The 16,363-nt window shown below is 45.5% G+C and overlaps 1 protein-coding gene across 1 annotated transcript; it reads right to left on the bottom strand.

Annotated features, from left to right (window-relative positions):
• Nucleotides 1–986: 986 nt before the first annotated feature.
• On the bottom strand, nucleotides 987–14,258 carry RAB25 (RAB25, member RAS oncogene family). The gene is made up of 5 exons (XM_079957242.1): nucleotides 13,988–14,258; nucleotides 8,121–8,316; nucleotides 5,117–5,310; nucleotides 4,198–4,278; nucleotides 987–3,402 (listed from the first exon to the last, which is right to left on the bottom strand). Exons 1-5 carry the CDS (start codon nucleotides 14,025–14,027, stop codon nucleotides 3,266–3,268), a joined length of 648 nt encoding a protein of 215 aa, XP_079813368.1. The 5' UTR covers nucleotides 14,028–14,258; the 3' UTR covers nucleotides 987–3,265.
• Between the last annotated feature and the right edge of the window lie 2,105 nt (nucleotides 14,259–16,363).

Here is a 16,363-nt window from a genome sequence, read left to right as displayed (position 1 = left end):
GGAGCTCAAGTGACATATGTAGCTCTCCCCCTCCCCATTTTATCCTCACAACAACCCTGTGTGGTAGGTTATGAATTCCTGTGCATGGTTGGATATGACTGATTGATAGATAGATTGATAGATTGATTGATTGATTGATTGATTGATTGTGTGCATCGTACCTTTGTGTATTTATTTCATATTCACATGTATTAATGTGGATCACACTTTGGGGGGCTTTGGGTGGTGTATAAATAAAAAAAACATGCCATATCATGGTAGAGCAGAGATGTTGCTGTGTGCATAGGATATGTTGCTGTATGCTGCTGTGTATGTTAGCACAGGGTGCTCCTCGGGAGGTTGTGGACTCTTTCTTTGGAGGTTTTTAAGCAAAGGTTGGATGGCTGTCAGTCAGTGACTCTAGTTAAGATTCCTGCATTGCAGGGGGTTGAGACTAATGGCCCTTGGGATCCATTCCAACTCTACAGTTCTGATTCTAAATGATTTAGACCCACTATAGAAACCATCTCTCCTCTCCCGTACTCCATTCAAATCACAGAGATCTATTGGAGACTCACCAAAGCCCAACCCTGAGCACATTTCTAACAGGAAGAGATCTGTGGTTAAGAGATCTGAGGTTGTGAGCAACTGCTTCCTGTTGACTGAGAATCCAGACTGTTGACCCATCTAATCCAGTACTGTTGACGGTGACTGGCAGTGGCTACCCAGGGTTTGAGATATGGAGTCTTAGTCTAGCCCTAACTAGAGATGCCGGCAGGGATTGAACCTGTGACCTTCTGAATGCAAAGGTGGTGCTCCCCTCCATTGGGCCCCCCCCCCATGAAAAAGAATTATGCTCTGTGCCAAATCCCCAAATGCAACCAAAGTTTAAGTAGGGCTGCATTCACAACATTAATCCACTATAATACCACTTTAAACCATCATGGCTTCCCCCAAAGAATTCTGGGAACTGTAGTTTGTTCAGGATGCACAACAGGAATCTTAGGTGTCTCTGAATTAAGCACTTTGCTTCTTTTATTTATGGAATGTTTCCCAATGTACACACCCCTACTTGTTTTGCTACATTAAGCACAGTAATAAATTAAAAAATGCCCAGTCCATAGCGATTTATTTACAAAATATATTCTTTGTGTCTCTTGCTATATATACACACAATACATATATGTATAAATGTACACACACAATATACTGACGAATTTCCATTTCCACAAAGGTCTGGCTGTGTCTTTTGGATGGGGTAAATTTTGAAGGATCTCAGCTTGGTGATCCAGACATTCAAGTTTCGGTATGGAGGCTGAACACAAAAGGAGTCACAGCCACAGAAAGAAGTCTAAGCAGGGAGTCCAAGTGCATTGTGAATGTGTAACAAAAGAAATAACAAGAGTGGGGGGGGGTCTAAATTCCCTACTAGGGCAGTGCCCTTATTAGGCCAACCAAAATGTCACAAAATAATATGCAAGTTTTTAAGTTTCACAGAACTCTTCATCGAGCCAGATGAAGAGATAAGGAGAACTCAAAAACTTGCATACTATTCCATGATATTTTGCTTTGTCTAATAAAGACATTGACCTGACAGGGACTTTGGAATATAACAAAAGAATCTAAAAAGACCCCCATCAGGGATCCTTGCAGCCTCCTTGACACGCTAGCCAAGCTGGAAGCCCCCCCACCATCAGGTCTTCCTCCTGCTTCTTCCCCCCAGCAACCTGTATTGACAGGTGGATTGCCTCTGCCTATGGAGGATCAATTTAGCCACTGATAATAGCCACTGATGGAGTTCTCCTCCATGAAGTTGTATAATCCCTTTTTCAAGCCATCACCCATCACCTCCTCCTTTTGGCTTCCAGTTCTGTCAGTTAATCACTTTTGTTGGGGGATTTCTGGTATTAGGAGACTAGGAAGTGTCAGGGGAGTCTTCATAATAACCGAATTCCCTGCACTGCAAAATGCCCTTCTTCCTACCTACCTAGTCATTCAGCCACATTGGCACCATGCCCAGGGCATTGTGTGGAAATTCTGGCGCAGATTTATTGACTCTACAAGAGCAGCAGCAAGCCTTGTCAATCTGGCACCCTCTGGCTGTTCTGGACTACAATTCCCATCAGCCCCAGCCAGCGTATGAGGAAGGCTGAGCTCTATAGCAGCCTCTCTCAACCTGGCGCCCTCTGGGAGTTTTAGACTACAACTCCCAGTTATGGCCATAGCCCAAAACATCTGGAGGGCACCATGTTTGCAATGGCTGGGACAGAGAGTTGGACTTTGATGAGGAGACTTAAGCTCATCCACAAATGTGCACTGACCTCATCTCCTTAGACTGAGGGAGGTTGTGAGGACAGAAGTGTAATTTTTTAAAAGTCTGAAGCAGCAGATATCACATGCAGCGAAGCCCTGTTACCATGAAGTGAAAGCCACTGAATTCAACAGGGATTACTCCTGTGTACACATGGTAAGCCTCACAGAAAGCCAACAGGATTTAAGTTAGCACGTGTTAACACTATACATTTAAAGTGCAATGGCACCACTTTAAATGGTCGTGACTTTTCTTCCCCAAAGAATTATGGGAGCTGTAGTTTGTTAAAGGCACTGAGATTTGTCAGGATGCACCTCTTTCCCTCCCAGAGCTACAATTCCCAAAGTTCCTTGTGAAGGGAATTGTAGCTCTGTGAGGGGAATAGGGGCCTCCTAACAACTGTCAGCAAGCTTAATAAACTATAGCTCCCAGAATCCTTTTGGGGAAGCTGTGACAGTTTAAAGTGCTATCAAATGTACAGTGCGATTGTGGCCCTAGTCACAATAACCTGCAATGGAACTTGCACTGTGATCCTAGGCCTATTTGGATGAAGAAGCCCTACCAGAGTTCAAAGGACTTCACTCCCAGCTAAGAGGGTACAGGACGGCTAGTTGTGATTAACTTTGGCAGGATTGTGGCTACTGTTGCATTCACTATAGATTCGTATCTGTACTGGAAGACAAGGCTAGGACATTGCAGGGTTGTGGGTAGTTCTTTTGTACAAGTACTGACCCACAAACACAGAATTCTTGATTCAAGATGCTTTGTCACCCCCAAACACACTATTGTGCTCCCTAGATTTAGGTAGGCAAGCCTGATCCAAAAAGTTTCCATAACTACCCCCCCAGACCGCAGAGGCTACAGTGAGACGGACATCTCGGCCATAAATCATCATCCAGAGTGTGGACTCCTCTCCCACCCACCAAATGTTGGCTTCCTCAACACGGCTGATGTTCCTCATGTGCGACCCTCGCTTCAGAGGTTCAAGCAACAAGCTCGCTTCCCTTCCACAGCTTGAGAGGTGGAGGCTGCATCAGTGTCTTCAGCAGAGAGCGAAACGGTGTTGTCTAGGGGGCTTTTCTGCTTCTGTTTCTGCACTTTGTTGAAAATGTCTAGGAGACAGGAAGGAATAAATAAAGATGGTTACGAACCCACCCCAATCTCCGAGCAGCGATAGATTCCAGGAGTGCCCCAGGGGCTCACTTTCCTTGGAATGAATGTGTCTTTAGGACAGATGGTTTTATTTGTACAGGTAACTCACAATGTATACACATTTAGCTTGTGCAAATCCAGCTTTACACACTTGGCAATTAAATTAAAAAAAAAAAAATTAAAGGGGGCAAAAATGGGGAGGATGTCCAGGAAAAAACCTTTGCCAATCCCACCCACCATTGCACCATAGTGCTAACTTATGTGCATTATCAGCACCAATAAGCTACCATCTGGGGAAAACCTGAATTTTATGTTTTTCCAGACTGCATGATTTACTTTTTATCTCCATGCGTAAAAAGGCTAAAGGTTTCTGGGTACACACACACACACACACACACACACACACAAATGGGGAGTGGGGGCTTAAAACAAACCCTTCTCCATAGGCTGCAGTCCCTTACTGGAGTAAAGAACAAGTGACAACAAGGAAGACCACCCTCCTCAGCCCTGGCTAGGCCACTGTGAGTTTGGGTACCACCTGCTGGCGGAGGGAGTGGACCACCCCCGGCACCACTATTCCGGTAGGATGCCATTGAGGTGGGCCCCCCTGGACACACGCCACGTGCCAGGCGGCGTGTCATGTCCCCGGATGCCATCACGCCCTCTGGGGAGTGCTAGCCACGCCCCCGATTGCTCTTTGCCCCTGGTAGTGGAGCATGCAGCTTCACCACTGGTACCACCAACTGATGACTCACCTCTCAAGATAGTTTCAAAAGCCAATTCAACATTTGTGGAGTCCAGCGCAGAGGTTTCCATAAAGAGCAGACCGTTGTTTTCTGCAAGAAGAGAGAAGCAGTGAGACCCTATCAGACCTCCATTAATAGAGAAGATAAGATCACCAATTTAAAACTGGGATTGGTAGTCATTCTGTCTTTTTTTATTTCATAATTTATAAAATGCATTCAGAGAATACTGAAACAGTGGACAGAAAGAGAATATAACACAGTGGTACCTTGGTTCCTGAATGGCTTGGCTGACGAACAAATTGGCTCCCTAATGCCTCAAACCTGGAAGTAAGTGTGCCAGTTTGTGAACGTTTTTCGGAAGCCGAAAGTCCGTTTTGGCTGTTGGCATTGTTTCTGGGGCCAATCAGCCAACTAGAAACCACACCTTGGTTTGCAAACGTTTTGGAAGCTGAACGGACTTCCAGAATGGATTGAGTTCGAGAACCAAGGTACCACTGTACAGACAAGAACACAGTGTGTAGCCGATTTAATCCAGTGGATTAATCCATTGTTAAAAGTGCCTGTGATCGATCAGGCTGTAGATTTAATTTTTATATAGTGGCATTGCTCGTTTAGAGGCACTCCGTCTTAAAGCTTCTAACTCTTCACACAAGTGCCGAGAAGATACATGGGATATTGCCTTACACTGAGTCAGACCATTGGCCCATCTGGCTCAGTTACCGTCTGTAGAGATTTGCAGAAGCTCTCCAGGGTTTAAGACAGGAGACACTATCAGCCCCAGCTAGAGACACGGGGGGGGGGAGGGGTTGAACCTGGGACATTCTGCATGCAAGGCAGATGCTGTACCACTGAGCCACAGTCCTTCACTGCAGTGGAGCACAAATCCTTCTCGGAGCCCAATGTGCGAAGCCACAGAGCTGCCCCTTACCTGCATACATCTTGGCTTCCTCCGTTGGGACCTCCCGGGCTTGGGTCAGATCTGTTTTGTTGCCCACCAGCATCACAATGATGGTGGCTTCTGCATGGTCATACAGCTCCTTCAGCCAGCGCTCCACCACATCATACGTCTGGTGCTTGGTGATGTCAAAAACCAAAAGGGCTCCCACTGCGCCTCTGTAATAACTGAGAGATCAGGACAAGGGTTAAGAGAAGGGCATATGAAGAACTAGCAGCAGCAGCAACAACAACAAGGAAGCACGGGTGTCCCACGACTCCTTCTCTTTTCTTTGGAAGTCTCAACATTATTTCTTAAACGAGGCCTTGGATTACAACATACATTTAAAGCGGTACAGTGTCACTTTAAACGGCCATGGCTTCTTCTGCCCCAAAGAATCCTGGGAGCTGCAGTTTGCTAAGGGTACTGAGTGTTGTGACTACAACTCCCAGAGTTCCCTAGGAAGAGGGATCGACTACTGAACCACTTTGAGAATTGTAGGTCTGTGAATGGGGCCTCCTACCAACGCACAGTGCCCTGTGCAAACTACAGCTCCCAGAATTCTTTGGGGGAAGCCATGACTGTTTAAAGGGGTATCACAGTGCTTTAAATGGTGTGAAGGTGGCCTATGTTGGTTCTTCTTTGCGGATCTTCCACCTTCCAGATCTTCCACCTTAGATCTCACTTTTCAAATCACAGTATTAATTAATTTGCACCCAACATAAGGTGACCAGTTATGCATTGCCAAAAAAAAAAAAGGAAAAGAAATAAGATGAAAGAAGTCAACAATTTGCATAAAAACTGTATGTGGGCATTTATATCTATGGATGAAAGCTTACAAATAATTGCTATACTTTAAACAGAGATACAGAACACCTCCCTATAGTGGGGAGGATGGAGGGTGAGTGGTGGGTTTGCCTAGTCTGCTAACCACTGAAAAGTAATTCAAAGCTCCTGCATCCTTTTTTTATGGTCCCTTATTTTTTAAGCCAGCCTTGGACTGGACAGCCAGGCAAGAACATGAGGAAGGTGATGAGCAGGGCTGGTGAGGGTACCAAGGGCCGAACAGAGGTGCCTGGAGGGCCACATAGAAACTCAGAATCACAGAGTTCGAAGGGACCGTGATTCTGAGTCCAACCCCCTGTAATGCAGGAATCATCAGAAAGGCCTTGTTGACAAGTCCTATTGAAATGTCTTTACATGCAGACCCTACCCTTCTTCCACAGAGGTAAGAACAGACTCTCATGCAGGCAGGAAGGCTCCTGTTCACTGCTGGCCGCACTCAGATTTCGTTTGCTACCTAGAAGTAGTTTGGACGTCCTCCAAGCATTATTCTCAGTTTACCGCAGCAACAGATTGCTGTTGACAAAGGGAGGCGGACATCCATAGCAGAACAGGAGGAGGCCATAGGGTCTAGAAACTTAAGCGGCCTCACTCAACGCTGCAGAGTCATGAGCTTAGCTTTCTAACCCGATTAGAGAATCTCTGCAGTCTACTAATTAAAAAGAAAAAAACAAAACATGCAGAGAGTTCAAATAAGTAATAATGCTTAGCAATTATAACTTCCAAGGGTGTAGCTACGTTCATTGTCTTCATTACAACACACTAATCCTGTATTACCTTGGCATCTTAAGAGGCTGATCACTTTTAAGAGTTGCTCTTCCAGAGCACACTTTCGTCAGGTGCATCTGATGACACAGGGCTGGGTCTGTGACCGCTTGGCTCACATTGATCTTATTATCGTCAGGGTGGCACAAGTCCTTTCTGTGGTTTTTAGCATTTTAATACAGTGGCATTGGACTGCATTCATATTCATTTATTTAAAAAGCTTCTGTGCTTGCCCTTCATCAAAACAGGTTGCAGGGCGGGGTGCAACAATATAGATAATATTTTGGGTGTGTTAGGAGCTGCCCTGTCCTTCTGGTCTGGACACGGTCACCAGCCCCAATCTGGGGAGTGGGTGGAGAGAAGAGCGCTTCCAGTGATGGTAAAAACACAGAAAATGCCACTGATGTCACATGCAACTTAAGCTTGCTTTTTCCTCCTCCCTCCCAGTCCTTTTCCCTCTTTTAAGGGGTGTGTGTGTGTGTGTGTGTGTGTGTGTGTGTGTGAGAGAGAGAGAGAGAGAGAGAGAGAGAGAGAGAGAGAGAGAGAGAGGTGGCAAAACTCACTACAGCCATGTGGCCCCTGGAGGGTTGGCTCAGAGGACATGGTGGAGCCTACAATAGCCCAGTGAGACATGTCTGAGAAGCATTTTCAGGATAAAATCACTTGCATCCACCAGGACCTCAACTCTGCTATTATAGCAGACAAATCTCAAGAGGTTTCCTCTTGGGTATTTTAATACGGTGCTGTGCTTGTGTGTTTAGGAACTGTTGCTCCTGTGGTACCTGTGTTATGTTCACAAGTATTTTTTACAAATTATATGTATCTCAAGAGGAACATCATTTGGGGATATTTTTATATATTTTTAGATGAGCACTAGGTCTTCTTTCATTGCCGTTTTAATGCTTCTTGCTTCTTAACCTGTTTTTAGCCTGTTGTTGTTTTAACTTTTTGAAGGTTTTAGAGTATTGTTCATTTTTCTTATTGATAATATTATTGATTAAACTGCTCTGACGTTTTGTTTTTGATTTTACAATTACGCGGTGTATCCACTTAACAAAATTAATAGAATTAGTTTATATATTTATTCTGTAAAATATTGGAGATGCTTTGGTGTAAAAAGCAACTAACAATATCAACACCTGCTTTAGCTTAAACATGCACAGGATCGGGGGCTGAATGAGCATGCAAAGCACTTCCCTTTACAATGGTCCTGCAAGATGACCCGATGTTATTATCCCAATACTACAGAGGGGAGGGCTGAGGCTTGTTCAAGGCTGCGGATCAGGTCAGTGTGGATGTGGCGAGATGTTAAGGGAGAAGGGGGTGCTTCCCAGTCCACAGCCGAATCCCTCCCAATAACTTCTGCCCCACCAGCCCCACCTGTACTTACGCCGAAGTAATGGCCCGGTAGCGCTCCAGGCCAGCCGTGTCCCAGATCTGTGCTTTCACCAAGGCATCTCCCACCAGGATGGTACGAGTGGAAAACTCCACCCCAATTGTGGTGCGGCTGTCATGGTTGAACTCATTGCGGGTGAACCGGGAGAGCAGGTTGGTCTTCCCGACTCCTGATTCTCCAATCAGGACCACTAAGAGAGAGGGAAGGAAGGAGTGAATGCATTGCATTCATTAAAAAGTCTAGGTGCAATTGCATTTATTTACTTTCTGAATCGCTTCCTATTAAAAACGACAACACACAATCGAATCAATGTAGCAATAAACATCACCAACAAAAAAACATATGAAGCCAGTGCTTTTCTTCTGGTGGTGCTCAAGAGTACGCAGTACCGACAGCTTTTTTTCTAGAAGAAAAGCTATTTCATATATAATAAATTCAAAGCCAGTGTGGACACAGAATGGGATTAAAATCTTGACGTAAACAGCTGGCCCAAGGCAGTTTGGCACCAGAGGTAAAACACAAAATGGCACACTGCTCCCCCCCCCCCCACCAGAGAAGGAAGAGTGAGTGAAGATCTACCACAAACAAGTGGGGAATAAAAATCTACAGTACAATCTGTTGCCCCTGTGGATCCTGCCATCTGAGGCATCTGTGGGCCGGTCCATGATCTAGCCCAGCATCCTGTTCTCACAGTGGCTAACCAGGTGCCTGAGGGAAAACAGCAAGCAGGATTCAATCGCAAGAGGACTCTTCGCTCCTGTGGTTTCCAGCAACCAGTATCCACACCATACACTTTAAACAGCCATAGCTTCTTCCCCCAAAGAATCCCGGGAGCTGTAGTTTGTTAAGGGTGCTGAGAGTAGTTTGGAGACCCCCTGTTCCCCTCACAGAGCTACAATGGCTCTTCACAGGGAACTCTGGGAATTTTAGTTCTGTGAGGTGAATGGAGGAGAGTCTTCAAACAACTCAGCACCCTAAGTGAACTACAGTTCCCATGATTCTTCGGGGGAAGCCATGACTGTTTAAGATGGTACCACAGTGCTTAGATGTATGGTGTGAAAGTGACCATAGAGCTGAGTCTTTTGCAATACATCATGGGATGGAGTGGCTCTGGCAGCCCTCCTTGGGACAAGAACTGGGGCTCTGCAAAGGTGCCCTTCTTTGCCTGAGAGGGTCCCATGCCTTGCCCTTCGCTAGTGATGTGATGCTCTCCTGGCCACTGGCCACTCACCCAATTCACTTGCATTATTTTGAAGGCTGCTGCCAGGAACACCAGTGTGTCTGTTCCTTCCTCCCCCTGCCAAGTGCTCCTGAATCCCTTTATTTATAGCTGTGATTTCACGCCCTGAAGACTTTGCAACAATTAACACAACACATTTCCGATTACTACAGGAAGGGCAAATACAACAGGCCATAATTCACGCAAGGTACAGTGTCCTGCAGCTCCACCAGGAAACCCAAACCTGGTAGGTGTCGCTGCCTTCGAAGGCTGGGGAAAGCTAGCTTTGACAATTGTAGAATAACTATGTTTGGCTTCTCAGAATGTGATCTGAGGGCTGCCCGTGGCCTGAAACCTCCATTCAGAGGGACATGGAAAGGTTGCCAGACTACCTGCACTTGTCCCTGTGCTGTTCATTTGTTTGTTAGGATGATGACTGCGATTGAGATCCTCCCGATCAGGGCCCGATTTATTTATTTATTCATTACATTTATATTCCGCCTTTCTTCCAAGGAGCTCAAGGTGGCGTACTGTACCTAGTTCCTCCTCCTCCCCATTTTATTTTATCCTTACAACAACCCTATGAGGTTGGTTCGGCGGAGAGCCCAAGGTCACCCAAGGCTGAATGGGGATTTGAACCCTGGTCTCCCAGGTCCTAATCCAACCCTCTAACCGCTACACCGCACTGCCTCTCAATTTATCAGGCTTATCAGACAGGCTAACATGTACTGTGGCAGCCATAATATGTGCTAGAAAAGCCAGCCGGTATCTTTACTATGGAATTATTTTTCCGTGTTGCTAAACAGCTGGGCCTAAATGACTCTTCTGCCAGTTGCATGGGATGGATCAGAGAGTCTGGCTGTTAACCAGAAGGTTGGTGGCTTGAGCCCTCCGAGGAGCAGCAGTGGGCAGGATTCCTGCATTGCAGGGGGTTGGACTAGATGACCCTCGGGGTCCCTCCAACTTTACAGTTCTATGATTCCCATTTAACACTTTGCTGTCTGTATCAGCTCTTCGGAAACCTCAAATCACAGCTCCTATGAGCAAGAATCCCAAATGATTCTCCCCAACCGAGGCAATACTACAGAGGTCCCTTTTCTACTTTTGCATGTACTGTATTTTTCTGTCTATAAGACGCCCCCGTGTATAAGATGCCCCCTATTTTGGGGGGCTCAAAATTAAGAAAATGCACTATGCACTATCCGTGTATAAGATGACCCCTTATTTAAAACTTCAAAAATTTAGGAAAAAATATACCGGTAGCCTTATACACGGAAAAATGCGGTAGTTTTTCACATGGATTCCTCTGCACCTCAGAGCCTATCACGGGCAGGGGACAGGAACTCAGGCCTGAATGTGGCCCCCCAACTCGCTCCATCTGGCCCTCTGAACTCTCCTCCAGACCACACGCCTCACTGGTCTTGCTTCACACCCTCCTAGACTGTTTTCTTCTGGCTGGAATGTGTCCTTGAACTGTGATAATGACTCATTTGCCTGGGTGGAGGACGGGGAAGGGTGGGCGAGTGTGAGGAAACTTGCCAGTGCTATTTTTCTAGAAAAAGAGGTGCCAGAAGTCACCATGAACTCCTCCCTTGTTCTCTTATAATGGCAACGGCGCCCACCTGAGAGGTGCCCGAATTGAGTTCTGGTGAGTTCTTGCTGAAAAAAAGCCCTGGATCCTCAGAGTTTCCTGGGAAGAGGGACAGTCTGTTAAACAGGATTCTTGGGGGCGGGGGGAGCCATGACTGTTTAAAGTGGTATCATAACGCTTTAAATGCATGGTGTGAATTGAGCCTTCTGCAGACAGAGATGGGGTCTGAGGCTGGAGAAAAGGGGGCAAGTTATTTATCTGCCAAGTACCACTGAATCTGTGTCCTCCAAGCTGGAATTTGAACGCCACCGTCTCAGGGATCATGTTTGCTCCTTTACTAAGAGGTGCAGCTTTATGAAGGCCAAATATTTGTTTTGGTTTCTGAGAAAACCGCCATCCCTTTTTACTTGTTTTTACTGCCTAGATGGGAGTTGTTAGAGAGCTAGAAACTTGACAGTTGGCTTCACTCTGCTTGCTTTTCCTAATGCATGCAGCTCTGGTGCTTCAGAGTCCAGATAAGCACAAACAGTGATCAAATCAGGGCTGGTTTCTGGCTTGTGGATGCCCAGAACACCAAATTGGTGTGTTTTTGTCCCTCAAAAACGCTCCAGGCAACTAGGGGAAAACATCTGGCACTAGCTAGGTAGTTAGCGGGAACTGTTATAACAGGGACAAGGAATACTTTTCAGCCTTGAAGGCAACATGCTCTTCTGCTCAGCCTTATGATGACCACATGCCAATGGTGGGCAGGGCCAGAGGCAGAAGTGGGTGTGGCAACAAATGCAAATTCTACCTTTGCAAAGTACCGGTAGGCTAGTTTCAGGGCTTCTTTTCCCAGCAGTAACTCAGTTCCAGGACATTCGCACATTCATGCACGTTCTTGCTAACTTCCAGCACCTAATTTTCTAGAAAAATAGCACTGCATACATGCAGATGCAGATTTGGTGTTTGAAGACAGCCATTTTCCATTGCTGCAGCATTAGCAAGCTCTAATCCTAACTAACCTGCAGGTGAAGTCTTGCAAAGCTCAGCTTGCAAAGCAGCCGAACTCTTGCAAGATGCTCCTGCCTCACTGAGCAGGCAAGATATGACAAGGCTTCTTTTGAAAGGGGTAGAGGTGCATGGCTTTGCAACTTAACTCAGCTCTCCTCCTGTGGTTGATGGGGAAAGCAAAGAGTCACATGCTTTGAAGTACCAGGAAACAAGGAAAGAGAAAAGCAAATAATCAAGCTGCAGGGAGGAAACTGATCCTATCACTACCAACAATAGTCACTAGGAACGCAAAGTTTGGCCAGCTGATGAGTTGCATTAAAATGAATACAAACCTCAAGTTGGTAGCCCAACCTTCTGGCAATTATTTAGGGTTAGGGTGTGCAGTGACTGCTATCTTAGAAGACGCATTCCTGCTTCTCTTACGCAATGAGGTAGTTGCATACATGCTATACCTTCAAAGCACATTATTTTCCTCAAAGCATTATGGGCACTGTAGTTTATCCCTCATGGAGTTACAATTCCCAGCAACGTTTAACAAACTACAGTGCCCAGAATTCTTTGAGGCACTGTATGGTGTGCTTTAGAGGTATATACTGTAATGTGCACCATCCTTCGGAACTGCTTTCAAATACAAATATTTTGCAAATCTGTTCAGGATAATCTGTGATATGTTAGGATCTCATATACCCTTAGAAGTTAGAACCTAAAATATTTCTACTTGGTCTAAAGCATCAAGAGATAGTGTTCCATCTTATAACTGCTGCTACGATTGTGACAGCTAAAAAATGGGGGGTTACATGCAAATATATCGGAAAAAAATCATAGTAATAAAAAATTAAGTTACCGTAATTTATAAAAGAATACATACAAATCAGCCTAACAGATTTCTGGGAAAATTCGTAATTTTTGTAAAGTTTTGGTACATTTACTCTAATGAAAATGTTCAAATTTACGCTGCCTTCAACGTGTTGAAACATTATGAGTATCATTTTACAGATGTTGAATCTAAATTTTAAAAAGCATAAAAGGTACAGTGTGTACACAACTGCACATTTTGTCTTTCAGTTTATTAAGCTTTAAATGTGTGCAAAATTTAATCAACTAACGCGAACAGACTTAATCAGCCTTGATTCTTTAAGACAGGCACTCTTCAAGCGCCATATGGGTGCTTGACAAAGGATACTCAGCTGCAGCCCAAAGGTGTGAGCCTATTTGTTCACTATTGTCTGCACTGACTGGGGGAGGGGCTGTGGCTCAGCGGGAGAGGCAGGCACCTGTTTGCATGCAAAAAGTCCCAAGTTCAATCCCTGCTGGGATCCCCAGGTAGGACTGAAAATATCCCGTCTGAAACCCTGGAGAGCTGCTGCCAGCCAGTGTCTGCAGTACTGAGCTGGACCAGTGGTTTCTCACCATCACCCCTGATCCTTTCCTAGCTGCGGGTGGCAAGGCTGGAAGAAGAGAGCAAAGAAAGGGCTTGACCGCAGAGCTACAGCCCCTTCAAGTCATTGCCCCGCCTTAGGAATTTAGAGTGGACTTCAAATACCTGAAGGGGTGTCACATGGAAGATGGAGGAGCAAGCGTGTTTTGCTGCTGCTTCAGAGGGTAGGTCCCGAATCATAGGACCACGTGGGTCATCTAGTCCAACTCCCCTGCAATGGAGGAATCTTTTGCTCAGTGTGGGGCTCGAACCCACAACCCTGAAATTAAGAGCCTCATGATCTGCCAGCTGAGCTATTCTAGTGTATTAACCGGTAGATTCCATTTAAAAGAAAGCACATTCGGACTCAACTTCAGGAAGAACTCTCCCAGTGAGAGCTGTGGGATGGACTTCACTGGGATCCCTGCAATGCAGAGGGGTTGGGCTAGATGACCGTTGGGATCCCTTCCAGCGTTACAATTCTACAATTCTATAAATCCTCCCGTGGCTTTAAAAAAAGGGGGGGGGCATCTTGGGTCAACACACAGCTTTCAGGGCAGTCCAGAAAACCCAGCCAACAGTTTTGAAGAAAAGGAATTGGGAGGTGGGGAGAGAGAATGAGGCAAAAACAAGACTCTTACCTTTAAAGACGAAGTTATAATCTTCCTCTGAGGTCCCCATGGCTTGCTGCCCTCCAGGGCCCACTTCAGCTGGAGCAAAGGGGTCCCTTCTCTGCCCTTGTCCAACAAACCAGGAAGGAGGGAAAGGCTAGGCTGCTGGGTTTTTTGTTTTCTTTTGCAGAGAAACCCCAAGTTTAAAGCAGAAAGAGCGTAGAGGGAAGGAGGGAGGGAGGGGCGAAAAGGAGCGAGGTCCACCTGTGCAAAGAGAGGCTCTTGTTCGGAATGAGGGCGGATGGGTGGGGGACCCTTTGAACAAGGGGGTGGCAGGGCGGGAGGAGGAGGGAGAAACCGTGCCACCCAGTCAGGGCAGGTTAAAGGTGCAGCTTCGCCTGACTCAGTGGGGCGTGGACTCTCTGCCGCCGCGCAGGTTGAACAGGTAAGGGCTGAACCCAGCCCCTCCGCGGCACCTCACCTGGGCGGGTGTCACCTGAGCGGAGGGGCTCCTCGCCCGCTTCACCTGGGCTCGTGGTAAGGTCAGGGGGAGGGGAGGGGGAGGGGTTAGGAGGGGCCACTGCCCGTTTCCCCAGACAGCAGCTTGGGCCTTTAGCCGAGGCATCCATCCATAGACCATATTTTCGCTTCCAGTTGAGGAAAACGATGGCAAGGCAGCTTCCAAACTGAGACTTATTTACTGGTTTCTGAAATCAAGCGCAGTGATAAACCTGGATTTGATGCCTGCCAAAAGAAAAAGCTTTGCTTAGGCAAATGACCCAGATATGTATTTTTTTTATTCTGCATGTTTGTTTATCAAACAGTTGGGACTTACTATCACTTGGCAACCCATGCCCGAGAGAGTTGAACAGACCAGGAAATTAACTGCTTTTCTATCGGCCTGGCATAGTTTTATTACATGTGCAATGTGGTTATAGGGCTCTCAGAAAACATGACAACTTGTGGAATGAAATGACTCATTAAATAGGCATTTGGTGCTGGGGGGGTGACTGTAAAAAAGTAGTTGTTTATGAATCACTGTTTTTATTATTAATATTTTATTAGAAGAATTTCATTTATAAAAAGATACGACTGAGAAAAAAAAGTGAGTGAGAATGAAAAAAAGGAAAAATACAGTTACATTACCATGCATTAATATTCAGGTGTGTATATTCTTATTATCCTAATACACATATACTTGTCAATAACCTAATATAGTCTGTGTAAACTCATTCCAAATATCGTCGTATTTATCAAAAAAAAGTCTGTGTCTATAAGTTGTCTGTTCTTATGTTGCCAATGTTGTCAAGCCATTGATTAAGAGGAATTCTTCCAGTTCATCAGTCTCTTAGTCACCATTAAAGCACATAGAATCCATTTTTGCTGTCCTGTTGTCAATTTCCATACAGTGGGTATATAGTTCAAGAGCAAATTCACCTCTGAAAATCTTAATTTTTTCCTCATAGTGTCTTGTTTATATAGTCCAGCACTTTCTCCCAAAACTTAGTGAGTGTGGGACACAGTAAAAGCATACATTTCAAAGAAGCATTTATGAATCACTGTTTATGACTGACATAAATTGCAAATAAAGGGAGGGGCTCTCATTTGCAGTCAACAGACCATTTAAACATTTTTTAACAATTGACAGTAACATTAATGAAAAACCGATACAACTTGAAAACCACAGAATTATAATGCTTAACAGTGTATGTGTGTCTCTGGCCTACGTGATTTAATACAGATCGCCATATTCAAAAACTCTACAACTCTAATGGACTTGCCGCAAGACTTCAATGGCTTACTTCAAGTATGATTAACACTGTACATCACGCTAACACTTAAGAGTTTCATTGAGGGTTAAAATTAACAAAAACTGCTGATGTGCCCTCAGGCATTTCCTCACAATCTTGAGAGCTAGCAACTTGGTTCCTCATTCCAATAAAAGGGAAGTAGCAACTGCTGGGGACGAGAAGCCTGCATGTTGTTGTCAGATTCAGGTAGGTAGCCGTGTTGGTCTGACGCAGTTGAAATAAATATAAAAAAATGTCCAGTAGCACCTTATAAACCAACTAAGTTTGTTCCGGTATAAGCTTTCGTGTGCATGCACACTTCTTCAGATACATCAGTGTATCTGTTGTTGTCAGCCATGCAGCCGTAGTCGGGCTTCATTCCTAGCCTCCCCGTCATAAACCTGAAAAACTAATCCTGTTAGACCAGACCAGAAGGGTGGAATGTTGAAGAGGGAGAAGCCTAAGAGATATAAGGAGTTGGAATTATAACCTGAGGGGAGGTGAGGAGTGGTAAAACTGAGAAGGTCCAGAAGGCTCAATACTTTGTGTTTGCAGGCTTCTGGGGTGTGGTGGGGCAGGGGGGGGGGAGAAGGGAGAGAAGCCTCCACTTCAGAGA

The sequence above is a fragment of the Podarcis cretensis genome, assembly GCF_951804945.1.
Source record: "Podarcis cretensis genome assembly, chromosome: 16".
Lineage (NCBI taxonomy): Eukaryota > Metazoa > Chordata > Lepidosauria > Squamata > Lacertidae > Podarcis > Podarcis cretensis.
Note: the sequence above shows the minus strand (reverse complement) of the source record. Positions and strands in the feature narration are given on the sequence as shown.